This window comes from Engystomops pustulosus, chromosome 7 (assembly GCF_040894005.1).
Source record: "Engystomops pustulosus chromosome 7, aEngPut4.maternal, whole genome shotgun sequence".
Taxonomy (NCBI): Eukaryota; Metazoa; Chordata; class Amphibia; order Anura; family Leptodactylidae; genus Engystomops; species Engystomops pustulosus.
In genome coordinates, this window is record NC_092417.1 from 21,099,921 (window position 1) to 21,122,982 (window position 23,062).

The window sequence follows — 23,062 nt, forward strand, 5'->3', positions numbered from 1 at the left end:
GGTGCCATATCCCTATCACTGTTATGGGGGGACTGTGCCTGACTCTTTATGGGGGCCATATCTCTATCACTGTTATGGGGGCACAGTATCTGACTCTTTATGGGGGCCATATCCCTATCACTGTTATGGGGGTACTGTGCCTGACTCTTTATGGGGGCCATATCCCTATCACTGTTATGGGGGTATTGGGTCTGACACTTTATGGGGGCCATATCCCTATCACTGTTATGGGGGTACTGTGTCTGACTCTTTATGGGGGCCATATCCCTATCACTGTTATGGGGGCACAGTATCTGACTCTTTATGGGGGCCATATCCCTATCACTGTTATGGGGGTACTGTGCCTGACTCTTTATGGGGGCCATATCCCTATCACTGTTATGGGGGTATTGGGTCTGACACTTTATGGGGGCCATATCCCTATCACTGTTATGGGGGTACTGTGCCTGACTCTTTATGGGGGCCATATCCCTATCACTGTTATTGGGGTACTGTGCCTGACTCTTTATGGGGGCCATATCCCTATCACTGTTATGGGGGTACTGTGCCTGACTCTTTATGGGGGCCATATCCCTATCACTGTTATGGGGGTACTGTGTCTGACTCTTTATGGGGGCCATATCCCTATCACTGTTATGGGGGTACTGTGTCTGACACTTTATGGGTGCCATATCCCTATCACTGTTATGGGGGGACTGTGCCTGACTCTTTATGGGGGCCATATCTCTATCACTGTTATGGGGGCACAGTATCTGACTCTTTATGGGGGCCATATCCCTATCACTGTTATGGGGGTACTGTGTCTGACACTTTATGGGGGCCATATCCCTATCACTGTTATGGGGGTACTGTGCCTGATTCTTTATGGGGGCCATATCCCTATCACTGTTATGGGGGTACTGTGCCTGACTCTTTATGGGGGCCATATCCCTATCACTGTTATGGGGGTACTGTGTCTGACACTTTATGGGGGCCATATCCCTATCACTGTTATGGGGGCACAGTATCTGACTCTTTATGGGGGCCATATCCCTATCACTGTTATGGGGGTACTGTGCCTGATTCTTTATGGGGGACATATCCCTATCACTGTTATGGGGGTATTGGGTCTGACACTTTATGGGGGCCATATCCCTATCACTGTTATGGGGGTACTGTGCCTGACTCTTCATGGGGTAATATGCCTAACATTTTTACATCGCTGTGATACTTTTGTGGGGATTTATGAGATTGTTATGGATGCCATATGTGTGACACGTTATGGTAGCACTATACCTGACACTGTTGTACTGTATACCTGTATGTAGTGTAGGAGGTACATACCTTGCAGGGCAGCTGGCACTTCTCTCCATACCAGCCTGCGGTGCAGGAGCAGTGCCCGGTGATGGGGCTGCAGGACGCCCCGTTGGCACACTCACAGCTCCGGTTACAGTTGAAGCCCCAGCTTCCCCTTGGACAGGGCACGGAGCAGTCCCCCTTCTGCCAGCCTAAAATATAGAGAGTAATAAGACCCCTTATATCCACCCGTCCTGTTGGGGTACCCTTTGTAGGGAGCACTTACCTTCCTTACACACACAGGTGCCGTCTATGGGGGAGCAGGCCAGGTGGTTTATACACTTGCACTTCTGGGAACATCCTTCTCCGTAGGTTTCCTCCGGGCAGAATTGAGAACAGTGATCCCCCTGACACAATGTAACGGAATGTCAGTCACTACGGATTCTATATGTGGTTATTATCGCATTGTGTCATTGGGCTGCTACAAAGGAGGGTGTGTCCTCACACTGCTGTGCTCTTGACTCATTGAACTGCCCTGCTGGGTAGAAGGCTTATGGCTGAATAATACTGTGGTTACTCACAGGAGGAGCTCTGAGGTGGCTCAAGGCAGAGAGCTAATAGCACAGCAGTGTGAGGACACAACCCCCAGTGCTACAATCCTGGAATCCAAATCCATATTTCACAGTTCTGCTGCTACTAACAACACACACAAAAGATTTCACTCTAGGACAAGGACTTCCTCTACCCCACAAATGCCTTACAGGTACATATTTCTGTAGCGTAGTAGATGGCACTTACAGTAAATCCTGGGGCGCAGCGGCAATGCCCAGTCTCGCTGTCGCAGGATCCACCATTGAGGCACAGACATGGCTCCTGACAGTTAGTCCCGTAATAGCCATGGGGGCAGGTCTCGTTGCAAGTCAGGCCGGCCCATCCTGTTTTACATGTGCACTCGCCTGTCATTGGGTGGCAGCTGTAAAACAGGGTAAACAAGGGTTAATGAGACTATAATAGGTTTTATACATTGCCGCTTTCACTAGTTTGTGGAGAGTATTTTCCTGCAGGCAATGCACCCTGGGAAAAAAGATATGTATATTAGCTCTTGAACAAGAAGCTGAACTGTCTCTCTAGTGCCGCCTACTGGAGAAGTCAGTACTTGGCCCTATTAGGATATAAGGACACATATGGTGACCTACCTCTTGGTGTGCTGGGCATCACACTGGCAGGGCAGATGGCACTGTAGCCCATAGCTGGTATCTGAGCACATTCTGTCCTCACATTTGGCCCCCAAGAAGCCCGCCTCACATAAACAGGCCCCGTCCACGTGATAGCAGCGCACCGCGTTGGCGCAGTCGCACGTCTCCTTACAGTCCCGCCCGTATTTTCCGATGGGACATTCCTCCAGGCAGCTGTGAAGGCACAAGCACACATGAAACCTGTATGAAACTTGTACAAAATTAAGACTTCCCCTTTAAGAAAGAAGAATATTGGCTGATAACAGAGAGCAATAGCCTTGTATATGAACTGCAGCTCCTATATTTGGCGAGTGGCTGCATGCAGTGACCCAGAGGCAGATGGCCGTGTAGTAGTCAAAGGTTATGATAGCGTGAAAGCTGACACTGAGCCCCACGGCTATAGCGCCAGATCAGTGTTATACTGCCACAGTGTCTGCGCCTAAGGGATAGACTGCAGCTGCTGACCCCATGACCCCGGAGACGCTCACATTATCCCTTTTGGCATAAAAATAATAAATAATTTGCACATTTGAGTAATTCCTCATGGACGTCCCAAGAAGGAACTGCTTTATACCGCCAAGTATAGAAAATATGGACATTCACGGCCTCCTAGATTTGGATAGACAAGGGGGTGGAGTATAAATGTGATTGTGAATATCGGACGTTACTATTATAATAGCTATAATTATAGTAGTTATATTCTTGTACATAGGGGGCAGTATTATAGTAGTTATATTCTTGTACATAGGGGGCAGTATTATAGTAGTTATATTCTTGTACATAGGGGGCAGTATTATAGTAGTTATATTCTTGCACATAGGGGCAGTATTATAGTAGTTATATTCCTGTACATAGGGGGCAGTATTATAGTAGTTATATTCCTGTACATAGGGGGCAGTATTATAGTAGTTATATTCTTGTACATAGGGGGCAGTATTATAGTAGTTATATTCCTGTACATAGGGGGCAGTATTATAGTAGTTATATTCCTGTACATAGGGGGCAGTATTATAGTAGTTATATTCCTGTACATAGGGGGCAGTATTATAGTAGTTATATTCCTGTACATAGGGGGCAGTATTATAGTAGTTATATTCTTGTACATAGGGGGCAGTATTATAGTAGTTATATTCCTGTACATAGGGGGCAGTATTATAGTAGTTATATTCTTGTACATAGGGGGCAGTATTATAGTAGTTATATTCCTGTACATAGGGGGCAGTATTATAGTAGTTATATTCTTGTACATAGGATCAGTATTATAGTAGTTATATTCCTGTACATAGGGGCAGTATTATAGTAGTTATATTCTTGTACATAGGGGACAGTATTATAGTAGTTATATTCTTGTACATAGCGGGCAGTATTATAGTAGTTATATTCCTGTACATAGGGGGCAGTATTATAGTAGTTATATTCTTGTACATAGGGGGTAGTATTATAGTAGTTATATTCCTGTACATAGAGGGCAGTATTATAGTAGTTATATTCTTGTACATAGGGGGCAGTATTATAGTAGTTGTATTCTTGTACATAGGGGGCAGTATTATAGTGGTTATATTCCTGTACATAGGGGCAGTATTATAGTAGTTATATTCTTGTACATAGGGGGCAGTATTATAGTAGTTGTATTCTTGTACATAGGGGGCAGTATTATAGTAGTTATATTCCTGTACATAGGGGCAGTATTATAGTAGTTATATTCTTGTACTTAGAGGGCAGTATTATAGTAGTTATATTCTTGTACATAGGGGGCAGTATTATACTAGTTATATTCTTGTACATAGGGGGCAGTATTATACTAGTTATATTCTTGTACATAGGGGGCAGTATTATAGTAGTTATATTCTTGTACATAGGGGGTAGTATTATAGTAGTTATATTCTTGTACATAGGAGGCAGTATTATAGTAGTTATATTCCTGTACATAGGGGGCAGTATTATAGTAGTTATATTCTTGTACATAGGGGGCAGTATTATAGTAGTTATATTCCTGTACATAGGGGACAGTATTATAGTAGTTATATACTTGTACATAGGGGGCAGTATTATAGTAGTTATATTCCTGTACATAGGGGGCAGTATTATAGTAGTTATATTCTTGTACATAGGGGGCAGTATTATAGTAGTTATATTCCTGTACATAGGGGCAGTATTATAGTAGTTATATTCCTGTACATAGGGGCAGTATTATAGTAGTTATATTCCTGTACATAGGGGGCAGTATTATAGTAGTTATATTCCTGTACATAGGGGGCAGTATTATAGTAGTTATATTCTTGTACATAGGGGGCAGTATTATAGTAGTTATATTCCTGTACATAGGGGGCAGTATTATAGTAGTTATATTCTTGTACATAGGGGGCAGTATTATAGTAGTTATATTCTTGTACATAGGGGGCAGTATTATAGTAGTTATATTCTTGTACATAGGGGGCAGTATTATAGTAGATATATTCTTGTACATAGGGGCAGTATTATAGTAGTTGTAGTCTTGTACACAGGGGGCAGTATTATAGCAATTATATTCCTCTACAACAGTAACTAGTAGACTCCTATATTTTGCACTTACCCCTCTCCTGTGTAACCGAAGGAGCAGTGGCATTGCCCATTTTCAGGGTCACACTGCCCTCCATTATGACAAGGACATTTCTGCCTACATCCAGGTCCAAAGTATCCAGGGGGGCAGGGGATGGAGCACATTGGGCCCTGAGGAGAGAATATAATTAGTCGCATCCGATATATGTTTATGGACATGTAGGCCCACATTTATTAAAGTGTTTGAACCAGTTTTCTTTCTAACTTTGCACTAGAAAGAACGTGCAAACTGCTTGTGAGTGTTATTTGTGCCACAAACTTATTACCACGACTCGATAGAAGTGTGTCGCACGCCCAATGTTAAAGGTGCACCAGAAAAAGTAAGTGCACTCTGTCGGAGCAGTGCAGGGGGCGCCAGATTCATGAGGAACGTGCAACAAAATTCATGAATCTTGCGCCCCCTGCAGACTACACAGGACACTGTACATAGTACACACTGCACTGTTTTTGATAAATGTGGGCCATAATATGTGATTATACACATTAAGGCTGCATTCACACGACCGCAAGGGGGGCGTATATACGGGCGATATACGTCCCCCATAGACGGCAATGGGCGCGCGGCGCCCTACGGGAGCGGTACGATGCCACACACGTGCGGCACCGTACCACTCTGTACCCCGTGAAAAAATAGGACATGTCCTATTTTTTCAGGGCATACGGCGCAGTGCGCCATGTATCCCTATGGAGAGGGGCGGGGGTGAGCAGCGCTCTCCCCCTCCTCCTCTCCCCGGGCGCTGCCGTGTGCCCGCCGTGCTATGGTACGGCGGGCACCGGTCGTGTGAATCCAGCCTAAGGAGGGGGTACATGGGCTGAACACATTATCAGCGTCTCTGTTTGGGATAATTGTAGCTGGACTTCTAATGAGGCAGCTATAATGGGCACAATGTAACTGGCACTATACGGGGGATGAATTATTGGAATTATATGGGGTATGTATTACTGGCACTATATGGGGGATGCATTACTGGCACTATATGGGGGATGCATTACTGGCACTATATGGGGGATGTATTACTGGCACTATATGGGGGATGTATTACTGGCACTATATGGTATATGGAAGATGCATTACTGGCACTATATGGGGGATGCATTACTGGCACTATATGGGGTATGTATTACTGGCACTATATGGTCACTCACTCTCCAAGACGTATAATGTAATGGGGTTATATGTGATGACAAGGTCTCACCATCCATCCTGGGGGGCAGCTGCACTCCCCGGTGCTCCGGTTACAGATGCCTCCGCTCTGGCAGGGACAAAACTCCGGGCACTGGTACTTAGAAGGCTGAACCTCTTTACATCTAATCTCACAGCTGTAAAATAAGAAGACACGTATCTGGTAGCAGTCATGCTGGGCTTTGTAGTACCACACTGATCAGTGCAGCCATACTCACTATGGTCCTGTGAATCCTTCCGGACAGATACACGTCCCATTCTGAGGCTCGCAGTTGGCACCGTTCATACACTGGCAGTCTAGGAGGCAGTTCATTCCATAGGTGCCCGGATCACATGGCTGCTCACACAACGAATCCTTGTACCCCGGAGGACAGATGCAGGAGCCCGAAACCGCGTCACACACCCCATTGTTCTGGCAGTTACATGTGTTGTTGCACTTTGGTCCCCATAGATGAGGTGCACAGGCTACAATAGTAATAATGGTATAAGGTATAAATCCCACAATAGATAGATAGATAGATAGGAGATAGATAGATAGATAGATAGATAGATAGATAGATAGATAGATAGATAGGAGATAGATAGATAGATAGGAGATAGATAGATAGATAGATAGGAGAGAGAGATAGGAGAGATAAATAGAGAGGAGATAGATAGATAGATAGATAGATATGAGATATAGATAGATAGATAGATAGATAGATAGATATGAGATAGATATGAGATATAGATACATATGAGATAGATAGATAGATATATCAGAGATAGATACATAGATATGAGATAGATAGATACATAGATATGAGATAGATAGATAGATATGAGATAGATAGATAGATAGATATGAGATAGATAGATATATGAGAGATAGATACATAGATATGAGATAGATAGATATGAGAGAGATAGATAGATGGATAGATAGATAGATAGGAGATAGATAGATAGATAGGAGAGAGATAGATAGATAGGAGATATATAGATAGATAGGAGAGAGATAGATAGATAGATAGATAGGAGAGAGATAGATAGATAGGAGAGAGATAGATAGATAGGAGAGAGATAGATAGATAGGAGATATATAGATAGATAGATAGGAGATAGATAGATAGGAGAGAGATAGATAGATAGATAGATAGATAGGAGATAGATAGATAGATAGATAGATAGATAGATAGATAGATAGGAGATAGATAGATAGATAGATAGATAGATATGAGATAGATATGAGATATAGATACATATGAGATAGATAGATAGATATATCAGAGATAGATACATAGATATGAGATAGATAGGAGATAGATATGAGATAGATAGATTGATAGATAGATAGATAGATAGATATGAGATAGATATGAGATAGATAGATAGATATGAGATAGATAGATAGATAGATAGATATGAGATAGATAGATATATGAGAGATAGATACATAGATATGAGATAGATAGATATGAGAGAGATAGATAGATGGATAGATAGATAGATAGATAGGAGATAGATAGATAGATAGATAGGAGAGAGATAGATAGATAGGAGATATATAGATAGATAGGAGAGAGATAGATAGATAGATAGATAGATAGATAGGAGAGAGATAGATAGATAGGAGAGAGATAGATAGATAGGAGAGAGATAGATAGATAGGAGATATATAGATAGATAGGAGAGAGATAGATATGAGATAGATAGATAGATAGATAGATAGGAGATAGATAGATAGATAGAAGATAGATAGATAGATAGATAGATAGATAGATAGATAGATAGATAGATAGGAGAGAGAGAGATAGGAGAGATAAATAGAGAGGAGATAGATAGATAGATAGATATGAGATATAGATAGATAGATAGATAGATAGATATGAGATAGATATGAGATATAGATACATATGAGATAGATAGATAGATATATCAGAGATAGATACATAGATATGAGATAGATAGATACATAGATATGAGATAGATAGATAGGAGATAGATATGAGATAGATAGATTGATAGATAGATAGATAGATAGATAGATAGATAGATAGATATGAGATAGATAGATAGATATGAGATAGATAGATAGATAGATATGAGATAGATAGATATATGAGAGATAGATACATAGATATGAGATAGATAGATATGAGAGAGATAGATAGATGGATAGATAGATAGATAGGAGATAGATAGATAGATAGATAGATAGATAGGAGATATATAGATAGATAGGAGAGAGATAGATAGATAGATAGATAGATAGATAGGAGAGAGATAGATAGATAGGAGAGAGATAGATAGATAGGAGAGAGATAGATAGATAGGAGATATATAGATAGATAGGAGAGAGATAGATACATAGATATGAGATAGATAGATAGATAGATAGATAGATAGATAGGAGATATATAGATAGATAGGAGAGAGATAGATATGAGATAGATAGATATATGAGAGATAGATACATAGATATGAGATAGATAGATATGAGAGAGATGGATGATATATATAGGTATATGGATAGCTATGAGATGGATAGATAGAAATGAAATGAATAGATAGTAGATAGATAGAATTCCAGTAGCTAATAACCAGGTGACACTCCCTGACACCTCCTTGTACTGGTTGCGGTATTATTTACCAGTATAGGGGCACGTTCTGTTCCTTCCCATCATGCATTGAGATACCAGATGCTTCTTATTACCAGAACATAACTATTTACTATGACAGATTTTTTTTTCTTCAATATAAAAAATAAAAGCCCCCCAGGGAAATCTCTGCCTGGGAATATGCAGTGTGGGACGTCGTTCCCTGGCTACAGCCCCGGTCCCGGGCTCAGGCACTCACTGAGAACACGTAAAGAATAACATAGACAACTATATTAGATAAAATGAGATTTCAAAAATCTCAAAAATGTGGTGTACTTAATTATAGAACCTCTTTCCCATGTTCCTCATGAATTTCATCTACCCGTTGTCACCACTAGAGGGAGACCTAGTAATAACTGTATATGTTGTGCTGGTTATGAACCACATTTGTTAGCAATATACCCCCTAGTGGTCACAACAAGTAAATGACACAGAGATTTATCAAATATATTAGCAAATTCCTTATGCTGTTGCTTTCCTTGAACAAAGATGTCAAAAGAAAATGTCCTTTATAAAATTTCCATGGGGCGTGCAGTACATGAACACACATGGCTTACCGCTGGAGCAGTCTTTTCCTCGCCAGCCTGGTTCACACTGGCACTGATTTGGTGATTCACATCTGCCATGTACACACTCCTTGCTACAATGTGCTGCAAACATAATATACATCACCATCAGACATTTGTAACAGTCCAGGGATAATACACACAGTGATGTCACAGTACAGGGATAATACACACAGTGATGTCACAGTACAGAGATAATACACACAGTGATGTCACAGTACAGGGATAATACACACAGTGATGTCACAGTACAGGGATAATACACACAGTGATGTCACAGTACAGGGATAATATACACAGTGATGTCACAGTACAGGGATAATACACACAGTGATGTCACAGTACAGGGATAATACACACAGTGATGTCACAGTGCAGGGATAATACACACAGTGATGTCACAGTACAGGGATAATACACACAGTGATGTCACAGTACAGGAATAATACACACAGTGATGCCACAGTACAGGGATAATACACACAGTGATGTCACAATACAGGGATAATACACACAGTGATGTCACAGTACAGGGATAATACACACAGTGATGTCACAGTACAGAGATAATACACACAGTGATGTCACAGTTCAGGGATAACACACACAGTGATGTAACAGTCCAGGGATAATACACACAGTGATGTCACAGTACAGGGATAATATACACAGTGATGTCACAGTACAGGGATAATACACACAGTGATGTCACAGTACAGAGATAATACACACAGTGATGTCACTGTACAGGGATAATACACACAGTGATGTCACAGTACAGAGATAATACACACAGTGATGTCACAGTACAGAGATAATACACACAGTGATGTCACAGTACAGAGATAATACACACAGTGATGTCACTGTACAGGGATAATACTCACAGTGATGTCACAGTACAGGGATAATACACATATTGATGTCACAGTACAGAAGTAATACACAAGGTGATGTCACAGTACAGAGATAATACACACAGTGATGTCACAGTACAGGGTTAATACACACAGTGATGTCACAGTACAGGGTTAATACACACAGTGATGTCACAGTACAGGGATAATACACACAGTGATGTCACAGTACAGGGATAATACAAACAGTGATGTCACAGTACAGGGATAACACACAGTGATGTCACAGTACAGGGATAACACACACAGTGATGTCACAGTACAGGGATAATACACACAGTGATGTCACAGTACAGGGATAATACACACAGTGATGTCACAGTACAGAGATAATACACACAGTGATGTCTCGGTACAGGGATAATACACAGTGATGTCACAGTATAGAGATAATACACACAGTGATGTCACAGTACAGGGGTAATACACACAGTGATGTCACAGTATAGAGATAATACACACAGTGATGTCACAGTCCAGGGATAATACACACAGTGATGTCACAGTATAGAGATAATACACACAGTGATGTCACAGTCCAGGAATAATACACACAGTGATGTCACAGTACAGGGATAATACACACAGTGATGTCACAGTACAGGGATAATACACACAGTGATGTCACAGTACAGAGATAATACACACAGTGATGTCACAGTACAGGGGTAATACACACAGTGATGTCACAGTATAGAGATAATACACACAGTGATGTCACAGTACAGGGGTAATACACACAGTGATGTCACAGTATAGAGATAATACACACAGTGATGTCACAGTCCAGGGATAATACACACAGTGATGTCACAGTATAGAGATAATACACACAGTGATGTCACAGTCCAGGGATAATACACACAGTGATGTCACAGTACAGGGATAATACACACAGTGATGTCACAGTACAGGGATAATACACACAGTGATGTCACAGTACAGAGATAATACACACAGTGATGTCACAGTACAGGGATAATACACAGTGATGTCACAGTACAGGGGTAACACACACAGTGATGTCACAGTACAGGGGTAATACACACAGTGATGTCACAGTATAGAGATAATACACACAGTGATGTCACAGTATAGAGATAATACACACAGTGATGTCACAGTCCAGGGATAATACACACAGTGATGTCACAGTCCAGGGATAATACACACAGTGGTGTCACAGTACAGGGATAATACACACAATGATGTCACAGTACAGGGATAATACACACAATGATGTCACAGTACAGGGATAATACACACAGTGATGTCACAGTACAGAGATAATACACACAGTGATGTCATAGTACAGAGATAATACACACAGTGATGTCACAGTACAGGGATAATACACATATTGATGTCACAGTACAGAAGTAATACACAAGGTGATGTCACCCACTTCTTTTTATCTGAGATGTTTGGCTCTATAGTCTATGTATATAGCTATGGCTGATACCGTGGTCACACTCATGTACTGTAACCCCTCATGCTGTGCACCAGTTTATACATTACGCCCAGAGTTGTCCTTAAACTTTAGACCAAATTCGCAATAACCATTATGGATTATGGATTTCACAATGCCCATTTGTAATGTCCCTGACATTCTAACTATGTTCACATTATAAATCACCTGGTGTAATGCAGGCTGGCCCAATGTCGGTCTCCTGAAGGTTTCCAGAGGTTGAGTCTTAAACTCAATAAATATAGGCTCAGTCCTGGGTTCTGGGTATTAGTCTTCTAATTTGGAACAGGACTATACTACTTTGACATCCGCAGCTAGGCCTCAACCAATCCAGCCACTCATGATGGTGGTGGTGTTACAGATCGTATCGCTGCTTGTTTCTATGATGGATATGTAAGACTTCCAGTATGCTTTTCCATCTCCACACAAATATCTGCATCCAAATTAGGAGAGGTAATAGCAGTGGGTTATAGGAGCCCCCGGGAGGTTGTCTGACATGTCTTCTAATCACAGAGATGGACAGTTTTACTAGGTGACTGATAAACATGGAGGGTCTCTGGCCATATAAGGAGCACATCTCCTATATTCCCCCACTAACATATGGAAGGAGTTATGACAGGACTCCAAGGACGTCTTCTGTATGTAAGACACCTCAGACACACACTGAGAATTATACACTTATAACTTGTCTCTGGCTTATTAAATGAATGATTCAAGTCTATGGTGGGCAATGAAATATAACTTGGTACCTAGAGACTACACAAAGGCTGGGGGAACCCTAAAGCTCAGGTTGAATGTATTTGAGGATCCAAGAAATATCGCAATATTAATTTTTTTTATTATCAGACATTTTATACTACTGGACGTTAGTTAAAGCAAATCTTTTTTAATACACTGATAAAAATATTCTGAGCGGCATCATCCCTACCAGGGGCTCCTCTGGGATATTGGTTGATCGGTCTGACACTGCATGGCATGGTCACTTGTGTTGGAAGAGGTACAGTATATATAATTTAGGGGTGCAGTGTTGTTATCCAGTTTCTTTGGTAATTTTAGGGGCTCAGTGTGGAGATGTGCTACATGAAGCTGGAAACATCTGGTGGTAAATACTGTACGGATAAGTTATGTATAGGAGAAGTTGTCATGTAGGTAATATGACTAGCAAATTATGGACTATGGGAACTGTATAAGGCCTTCCCCGAATCCTGAATGGTAATTCGATGCACCCTATTTGTGAAGGAACAAGGGATTGAATCCATAACAAGACATATTCAGGAGCCTGGGAAAGCTGTGTGATATATATGAGGGATGTAAGATGTTTCTTGGCTGGAGTGTTGTGAGATCTTCGGAGGATTATACATAAGGAGTAGAGATGAGCGAACATGCTCGTCCGAGCTTGATGCTCGGTCGAGCATTAGGGTACTCGAAACTGCTCGTTGCTCGGACGAATACTTTGCCCGCTCGAGAAAATGGCAGCTCCCGCCGTTTTGCTTTTTGGCGGCCAGAAACAGAGCCAATCACAAGCCAGGAGACTCTGCACTCCACCCAGCATGACGTGGTACCCTTACACGTCGATAGCAGTGGTTGGCTGGCCAGATCAGGTGACCCTGGGATAGACTAGCCGCTGGCCGCGCTGCTCGGATCATTCTGTGTCTGGATGCCGCTAGGGAGAGAGCTGCTGCTGGTCAGGGAAAGCGTTAGGGTGTTCTATTAGCTTACTGTTAGGCAGGAGTGATTCTCAAAGAACCCAACAGCCCTTCTTAGGGCTACAATAACGTTCTACTTTTTTTATTTTAATTTGCATCTTTTACCATTTTGTGAGGAATTAGCAGGGGGACTTGCTACCGTTGTGTTTAGCTCTTAGTGGCACACATATCCATAGCAAAGACCGAAGTGGGAAAATTCAGTAGGGGTTGGATTTCTATTAGGCAATAACTCAGTGTCATCTCATCTGGCATAGTAGTGTGCTTCCTTTGATACTTGGCTAGAAAATAGCCATAGGAGAATACAAATAGCTTCTTGAAGCCTACAGTAGCGTTCTATATATTTGATTTCTGGTTGATCTGCTGGTGGCTGTAGTTTCTGCAGTGCATGTACTTGCCAATTCTGAGCAATTTGTAGTGAGACTTGCGACCGCTGTGTTCTGCGCTTAGTGGCGCACATATCCATACCAAAGGCTGAAGTGGCAAAATTCAGTAGGGGTTGGATTTCTATTAGGCAATAACTCAGTGTCATCTCATCTGGCATAGTAGTGTGCTTCCTTTGATACTTGGCTAGAAAATAGCCATAGCAATAGGATAGGATTGTTTGGTTCTAAAAACTCAAAAAAAAACAAAAAACACAAAAAAAAACAAAAAACACAAAAAAACACACAAAAAAAAAAAAAAAAAAGTAAAAAAAAAAAAAAAGTTATAACTCTCATTTTAAAAATGTTTAACCCGAGGGCTAGGGGTAGAGGACGAGGGCGGGGACGTGGGCGTCCAACTACTGCAGGGGTCAGAGGCCGTGGTCCTGGGCGGGGTGAGACACCACCTGCTGATGAGGGAGCAGGGGAACGCCGCAGAGCTACACTCCCTAGGTTCATGTCTGAAGTTACTGGGACTCGTGGTAGAGCACTGTTGAGGCCAGAACAGTGCGAACAGGTGATGTCGTGGATTGCTGACAATGCTTCGAGCAATTTGTCCACCACCAGTCAGTCTTCCACGCAGTCCACCCATGTCACCGAAATCCCCACTCCTCCAGCTCCTGCACCTCAGCCTCCTCCCCCCCAGTCTGCCCCCTCCCAGGAAAATTTGCCATTTGAACCGGCATACTCTGAGGAACTGTTTTCTGGACCCTTCCCACAGTCACAAACCACTTGTCCGGTTGCTGCTGAGCAATTTTCCGATGCCCAGGTTTTCCACCAGTCACAGTCTGTGGGTGATGATGACCTTCTTGACGTAGTGGAAGTGTGTAAAGAGGTGTCCGACGATGAGGAGACACGGTTGTCAGACAGTGGGGAAGTTGTTGTCAGGGCAGGAAGTCCGAGGGGGGAGCAGACTGAGGGATCGGAGGATGATGAGGTGACAGACCCAAGCTGGGTTGAGAGGCCGGGTGAACACAGTGCTTCTGAGACGGAGGAGAGTCCTCGACCTGAACAGGTTGGAAGAGGCAGTGGTGGGGCCAGACGGAGAGGCAGGGCCAGAGCTGGTGCATCAGCGCCACTGTCAACTAGTGAAGCTCCCGTGGTGAGGGCTCTTGCGGCGAGGGCTAGATCTTCAGAAGTGTGGAGGTTCTTTAAGGAAACACCGGATGACCGACGGACTGTGGTGTGCAACATTTGCCAAACCAGGCTCAGCAGGGGTTCCACCACTACTAGCTTAACTACCACCAGTATGCGCAGGCATATGAATGCTAAGCACCCCACTCAGTGGCAACAAGCCCGTTCACCTCCGGCCGTGCACACCACTGCTCCTTCCCCTGTGTCAGCTGCTAGTCAGCCCCCTGCCCAGGACCCTGGCCCAAAAACCCCATCGTCGCCTCCACGATCCTCCACAGCATCCACCAGCGTTCAGCTCTCCATACCCCAGACGCTGGAGCGGAAACGCAAATATAGTGCAACCCACCCGCACGCCCAAGCCCTTAATGTGCACATCTCCAGATTGCTTAGCCTGGAGATGCTGCCCTATAGGCTAGTAGAGACCGAGGCCTTTCGCAACCTCATGGCGGCGGCCGCCCCTCGGTATTCGGTCCCCAGCCGCCACTACTTTTCCCGATGTGCCGTCCCAGCCCTGCACCAGCACGTGTCAGACAACATCATCCGTGCCCTGACCAACGCCGTTTCTGACAAGGTCCACCTGACCACGGACACGTGGACGAGTGCTGCCGGGCAGGGCCACTATATATCGCTGACGGCACATTGGGTTAACTTGGTGGAGGCTGGGACCGAGACTGACCCTGGGGCTGCTCATATACTGCCGACGCCGAGGATTGCGGGGCCTACCTTGGTCCAGGTGTTTCAGGCCTACTATGCCTCCTCCTCCTCCCACCCCTCCTCCACCTCCTCCTCCGAACTACCATCCGTGGGCACGGCGCCATCAGTCGGTAGCTCTAGGCACAGCAGCAGTGCCGTCGCTAAGCGACAGCAGGCGGTGCTCAAACTGCTGAGCCTAGGCGACAAAAGGCACACCGCCCAAGAGCTATTACAGGGCATCACGGCGCAGACTGATCTGTGGCTGGCACCGCTGAACCTCAAGCCGGGAATGGTTGTGTGTGACAACGGCCGTAACCTGGTGGCGGCTCTGCAACTCGGCAGACTGACACATGTGCCATGCCTGGCCCATGTGTTAAATCTGATAGTGCAGCGTTTCCTCAAGACATACCCCAATCTGTCTGATTTGCTCACGAAGGTGCGCCGCATCTGTGCGCATTTCAGGAAGTCCAGCCCAGATGCTGCCACTCTCAGGGCAGCGCAGCGCCGCCTCCAACTGCCCGCTCACCGACTGTTGTGCGACGTGCCCACGAGGTGGAATTCAACACTGACCATGTTATCCAGAGTTTACCAGCAGCGCAGAGCGATTGTAGACTGCCAGATGTCAACTTCCACCAGAACTGGTAGTCAGGTCAGTCAGCTTCCTCAAGTCTACAATGAGGAGTGGACGTGGATGTCTGATATCTGTCAGGTGCTGAGTAACTTTGAGGAGTCAACACAGATGGTCAGTGGCGATGCCGCCATCATCAGCCTCACCATCCCGCTGCTTGGCCTGTTGAAAAACTCTCTGGTCAGCATGAAGTCGGAAGCTTTGCGCTCGTCACAAGAGACGGGGGAAGAATATTCCCTTGTTGATAGCCAAAGCACCCTGAGGTCTGTTTCTCAGCGCATATCGGAGGAGGTGGAGGTGGAGGAGGATGAGGAGGAAGAGGAGGAGAATGTTGGCGAGACACAAGAGGGGACCATTGTTGAGTCCTTCACTGTTCAGCGTGTATGGGCAGAAGAAGAGGAGTTGGAGGAGTTGGAGGAGGAGGAAATGGACAGTCAGGCCAGTGAGGGGAGTGAATTCTTACGCGTTGGTACTCTGGCGCATATGGCAGATTTCATGCTAGGCTGCCTATCCCGTGACCCTCGCGTTCAAAGAATTTATTCCAGCACCGATTACTGGGTGTTCACTCTCCTGGACCCACGGTACAAGCAAAATCTTGCCACTCTCATCCCTGCAGAGGAAAGGAGTGTGAGAATGCATGAATACCAGCAGGCCCTGGTGCACAAGCTGAAACAGTATTTCCCTTCTGACAGCGCTAGCGGCAGAGTGCGTAGTTCTGCGGGACAAGTAGCGAGGGAGAGTAGGCGAGCAGGCAGCTTGTCCAGCACTGGCAAGGGTACGCTTTACAAGGCTTTTGCCAGCTTTATGTCACCCCAGCAAGACACTGTCACCTGTCCCCAGTCTCGGCAGAGTAGGGCTGATCTTTACAGAAAGATGGTGAGGGAGTACGTAGCTGACCATACCATCATCCTAAATGATCACACAGCTCCCTACAACTACTGGGTTTCAAAGCTGGACATGTGGCACGAACTGGCGCTGTACGCCTTGGAGGTTCTTGCCTGCCCTGCCGCTAGCGTCTTGTCCGAGCGGGTTTTCAGTGCAGCTGGTGGCATCATCACCGATAAGCGTACACGCCTGTCGACTGACAGCGCTGACAGGCTGACGCTTATTAAAATGAATAAAGGCTGGATTTCTCAGAATTTCCAATCTCCACCAGGTGAAGGAAGCTCAACCTGAATAATTGATCCACTCCTCCTCCTCCTCCTCATTTTCCTCCTTCTCCTCCTCTTTGTACAGTAAAGCAGAGGAAAATGGCTATTTTTTGACAGGGCCCACTGGCTCTTGCTATACTTCATGCATTTAATTTTTCTGGAGGGCCACCTACCCGGTCCTCTGTTTGAAACAATTTTTGTGAGTGCCACATACAGGCACTCAATCTATTCCATTTTTCTGGAGGGCCACCTACCCGGTCCTCTGGTTTGAACAATTTTTGGGACTGCCACATACAGGCACTCAATCTATTCCATTTTACTGGAGGGCCACCTACCTGCTCCTCTGGTTTGAAGAATTTTTGGGACTGCCACATACAGGCACTCAATCTATTCCATTTTACTGGAGGGCCACCTACCTGCTCCTCTGGTTTGAAACATTTTTGGGACTGCCACATACAGGCACTCAATCTATTCCATTTTACTGCAGGGCCACCTACCTGCTCCTCTGGTTTGAAGAATTTTTGGGACTGCCACATACAGGCACTCAATCTATTCCATTTTACTGGAGGGCCACCTACCTGCTCCTCTGGTTTGAAACATTTTTGGGACTGCCACATACAGGCACTCAATCTATTCCATTTTACTGCAGGGCCACCTACCTGCTCCTCTGGTTTGAACAATTTTTGGGACTGCCACATACAGGCACTCAATCTATTCCATTTTACTGGAGGGCCACCTACCTGCTCCTCTGGTTTGAAACATTTTTGGGACTGCCACATACAGGCACTCAATCTATCCCATTTTACTGGAGGGCCACCTACCTGCTCCTCTGGTTTGAAACATTTTTGGGACTGCCACATACAGGCACTCAATCTATTCCATTTTACTGCAGGGCCACCTACCTGCTCCTCTGGTTTGAACAATTTTTGGGACTGCCACATACAGGCACTCAATCTATTCCATTTTACTGGAGGGCCACCTACCTGCTCCTCTGGTTTGAACAATTTTTGGGACTGCCACATACAGGCACTCAATCTATCCCATTTTACTGGAGGGCCACCTACCTGCTCCTCTGGTTTGAAAAATGTTTGGGACTGCCACATACAGGCACTATCCAAATTAAATTGTCTCCATAGCAGCCTCCACACGTTGTCTCCATTGCTACCTCCAAAAGTCGTCCATATAGCTGCCTCCATACATCGTCCCTTTATCAAACGAGGTGTGTCAGGCAGAAATTTGGGTTGTTTTCATGGATTCCACATCAAAGTTGTTAACTTTGTCGCCACCCTGCTGTGTAATCCACAAAATATACTTGCAAACTTTTACCATTTAGGGATATTATTTCAGCGCTTCTTGCGCATCTGTTTACATTCCCCTCACCCGCCATATCCTAAACTTATAAGAACGCTACTACACTTGATCTTATACAAAAGTGCTGTTTGGGGAGTAGCCTAGAGACAGGGGCTTGGATTTGCGAAAGCTCGCCTGGCAGCGGAGCGCCAGCTCCATGCGCATCATGCGCTTCTTGCGCATCTGTTTACATTCCCCTCACCCGGCATATCCTAAACTTATAAGAACGCTACTACACTTGATCTTATACAAAAGTGCTGTTTGGGGAGTAGCCTAGAGACAGGGGCTTGGATTGGCGAAAGCTCGCCTGGCAGCGGAGCGCCAGCTCCATGCCAAGATCCAACTAACATAGTTTTAACTGCAGCACCTTTAATCTACTACTAGTTCACTGCCTCCATACATGGTCCCCTTATCAAACGAGCTGTGTCAGGCAGAATTTTGGGTTGTTTTCATGGCTTCCATGTTAACTTTGTCGCCACCCTGCTGTGTAATCCACAAAATATACTGGCAAACTTTTATCATGTACCGATATTATTTGAGCACTTCTTGCTCACCTCCTTTGGTTCCTCTCTGCCACCCATTGGTTTGAAGCCTGAGTCCATTTAGGGTATGTCGCCATGACACTCTCTAGCCTGCTGCCGCTGCCTCTGCATGCCGTCCCCTATAGTGTCAGGGTCAATTATTGCATGTTTTAGATGCTATCTAGCTTCATTCTGTCACTCTGTCATGGCCATGCTGTTGCCCATAATTTTGGCATAATGGTGCGTTTAAGCAGCCTCAGAGGCATCCATGCATGCTGCCCCTGCTGTTTCCTGTCCATTTCCGTGGTGTTTCCATCCTTTTCTGAGGTTCCCAGGTGTTTGGCCAAGCTTCCCTGTGCAGAGCCTTGGTCCCCTTGAAAAATGCTCGAGTCTCCCATTGACTTCAATGGGGTTCGTTATTCGAGACGAGCACTCGAGCATCGGGAAAAGTTCGTCTCGAATAACGAGTACCCGAGCATTTTAGTGTTCGCTCATCTCTAATAAGGAGATCTCATGAAGTCTGATACATATGCATCTTGGATGTGGGATGTGATACAAGACAAGACTTTCATTGTCCCACACTGAACTCCTGTCACCCCCCACAGGTCTCCTTCATAGAAGACGCCATGTTGGAGCTTCTGCTACCAGTGACCTGTCTCAGCTGCGGTTGTGAATTGCAGCGTATTATCTGCTGCCTAGAAAAACCACTCACAATCCCAACTGGGAGGACTGGAGTCAATCATCAGACAGAAGAAAAGCTGGAGGGGGGAAAACTACCACAACCCGGGCCAAAGACAACATGGAGGCCAGAAGTAATCTCCATGGCAACGCCAGTAACACTGGTACCAGGCCAGAACACATGAAAAGTTATCACTGAGGAGATAATAACAGACAGAGGCCAGGGCCAGCGGGCGAGGGAGCGAGCGGGAAATCTATCTGATCCCACATCTCACGTCACCCTCTGTGATAACAACTCTCCATAGTATAATATCTCATCCACTGCTTATCAGGGAAGACAAGAGGCGCCGACAACACTGTCACAATCCTGTACCCCCTGTATAAGCGTATCACTGTCCTGTACCCCCAGTATCAGTGTGTCACTATCCTGTACCCCCTGTATAAGCGTATCACTGTCCTGTACCAGCGTGTCACTACCCTGTACTCCCTGTATCAGCGTGTCACTATCCTGTACCCCTGTATCAGCGTGTCACTATCCTGTACCCCCTGTATCAGCGTGTCACTGTCCTGTACCCCCTGTATCAGCGTGTGTTTATCCTGCACCCCCTGTATCAACGTGTCACTATCCTGTACCCCTTGTATCAGTGTGTCACTATCCTGAACCCCCTGTATCAGCGTGTCACTATCCTGTACCCCTTTATCAGCGTGTCACTATACTGTACCACCTGTATCAGCGTGTCACTATCCCGTACCACCTGAATCAGCGTGTCACTATCCCGTACGCCCTGTATCAGCGTGTCACTATCCTGTACCCCCTGTATCAGCGTGTCACTATCCTGTACCCCCTGTATCAGCCTGTCACTATCCCATACGCCCTGTATCAGCGTGTCACTATCCTGAACCCCCTGTATCAGCGTGTCACTGTCCTGTACCCCCTGTATCAGCGTGTCACTGTCCTGTACGCCCTGTATCAGCGTGTCACTGTCCTGTACCCCCTGTATCAGCGTGTCACTGTCCTGTACCCCCTGTATCAGCGTGTCACTGTCCTGTACCCCCTGCATCAACGTGTCACTATCCAGTACCCCCTGTATCAGCGTGTCACTGTCCTGTACCCCCTGTATCAGCGTGTCACTATCCTGTACCCCCTGTATCAGCGTGTCACTGTCCTGTACCCCCTGTATCAGCGTGTCACTGTCCTGTACGCCCTGTATCAGCGTGTCACTATCCTGAACCCCCTGTGTCAGCGTGTCACTGTCCTGTACCTCCTGTATCAGCGTGTCACTGTCCTGTACCCCCTGTATCAGCGTGTCACTGTCCTGTACCCCCTGTATCAACGTGTCACTATCCAGTACCCCCTGTATCAGCGTGTCACTGTCCTGTACGCCCTGTATCAGCGTGTCACTGTCCTGTACCCCCTGTATCAGCGTGTCACTGTCCTGTACCCCCTGTATCAGCGTGTCACTGTCCTGTACCCCCTGTATCAACGTGTCACTATCCAGTACCCCCTGTATCAGCGTGTCACTATACTGTACCCCCTGTATCAGCGTGTCACTATCCTGTACCCCCTGTATCAGCCTGTCACTGTCCTGTACCCCCTGTATCAGCGTGTCACTCTCCTGTACCCCCTGTATCAGCGTGTCACTGTCCTGTACGCCCTGTATCAGCGTGTCACTATCCTGAACCCCCTGTGTCAGCGTGTCACTGTCCTGTACCTCCTGTATCAGCGTGTCACTGTCCTGTACCCCCTGTATCAGCGTGTCACTGTCCTGTACCCCCTGTATCAGCGTGTCACTGTCCTGTACCCCCTGTATCAACGTGTCACTATCCAGTACCCCCTGTATCAGCGTGTCACTGTCCTGTACCCCCTGTATCAGCGTGTCACTGTCCTGTACCCCCTGTATCAGCGTGTCACTATCCTGTACCCCCTGTATCAGCGTGTCACTGTCCTGTACCCCCTGTATCAGCGTGTCACTGTCCTGTACGCCCTGTATCAGCGTGTCACTGTCCTGAACCCCCTGTATCAGCGTGTCACTATACTGTACCCCCTGTATCAGCGTGTCACTATCCTGTACCCCCTGTATCAGTGTGTCACTATCCCATACGCCCTGTATCAGCGTGTCACTATCCTGAACCCCCTGTATCAGCGTGTCACTGTCCTGTACCCCCTGTATCAGCGTGTCACTGTCCTGTACGCCCTGTATCAGCGTGTCACTGTCCTGTACCCCCTGTATCAGCGTGTCACTGTCCTGTACCCCCTGTATCAGCGTGTCACTGTCCTGTACCCCCTGTATCAGCGTGTCACTGTCCTGTACCCCCTGTATCAGCGTGTCACTGTCCTGTACCCCCTTTATCAGCGTCTCACTGTCCTGTACCCCCTGTATCAGCGTCTCACTGTCCTGTACCCCTTGTATCAGCGTTTCACTGTCCTGTACCCTAGTATCAGCGTGTCACTGTCCTGTACCCCCTGTATCAGCGTCTCACTGTCCTGTACCCCCTGTATCAGCGTGTCACTGTCCTATATGCCCTGTATCAGCGTGTCACTGTCCTGCACGCCCTGTATCAGCGTGTCACTGTCCTGCACGCCCTGTATCAGCGTGTCACTGTCCTGTACCCCCTGTATCAGCGTGTCACTATCCTGTACCCCCTGTATCAGCGTGTCACTGTCCTGTACCCTGGTATCAGCGTGTCGCTGTCCTGTACCCCCTTTATCAGCGTGTCGCTGTCCTGTCCCCTAAGTTTCAGCTTGGGACTATCCTCTACCCCGGGTGTCAGCGTGTCCCTGTACCCCAGGTGTCAAGGTGTGTCGCTGTCCTGTCCCCCCATGTGTCAGCGAGTCCCTGTCCTGTACCCCAAGTGTCAGCGCATCATTGTCCTCTACCCCAAGTGTCAGCGCGTCACTGT

General features: G+C 45.8%; 1 protein-coding gene across 1 annotated transcript in view; it reads right to left on the bottom strand.

Moving 5' to 3' along the window:
• The window catches only part of PEAR1 (platelet endothelial aggregation receptor 1), an 87,010-nt gene that overhangs the window by 23,827 nt on the left and 40,121 nt on the right, over positions 1 to 23,062 (bottom strand). The window contains exons 6-13 of the mRNA XM_072115036.1: positions 9,488 to 9,580; positions 6,510 to 6,756; positions 6,305 to 6,428; positions 5,083 to 5,219; positions 2,472 to 2,684; positions 2,074 to 2,248; positions 1,562 to 1,682; positions 1,324 to 1,487 (exon numbers count right to left, since the gene is read on the bottom strand). Of these exons, the coding sequence (XP_071971137.1) occupies positions 1,324 to 1,487; positions 1,562 to 1,682; positions 2,074 to 2,248; positions 2,472 to 2,684; positions 5,083 to 5,219; positions 6,305 to 6,428; positions 6,510 to 6,756; positions 9,488 to 9,580 (1,274 nt within the window). The remainder of the gene's footprint in view (positions 1 to 1,323; positions 1,488 to 1,561; positions 1,683 to 2,073; positions 2,249 to 2,471; positions 2,685 to 5,082; positions 5,220 to 6,304; positions 6,429 to 6,509; positions 6,757 to 9,487; positions 9,581 to 23,062) is intronic.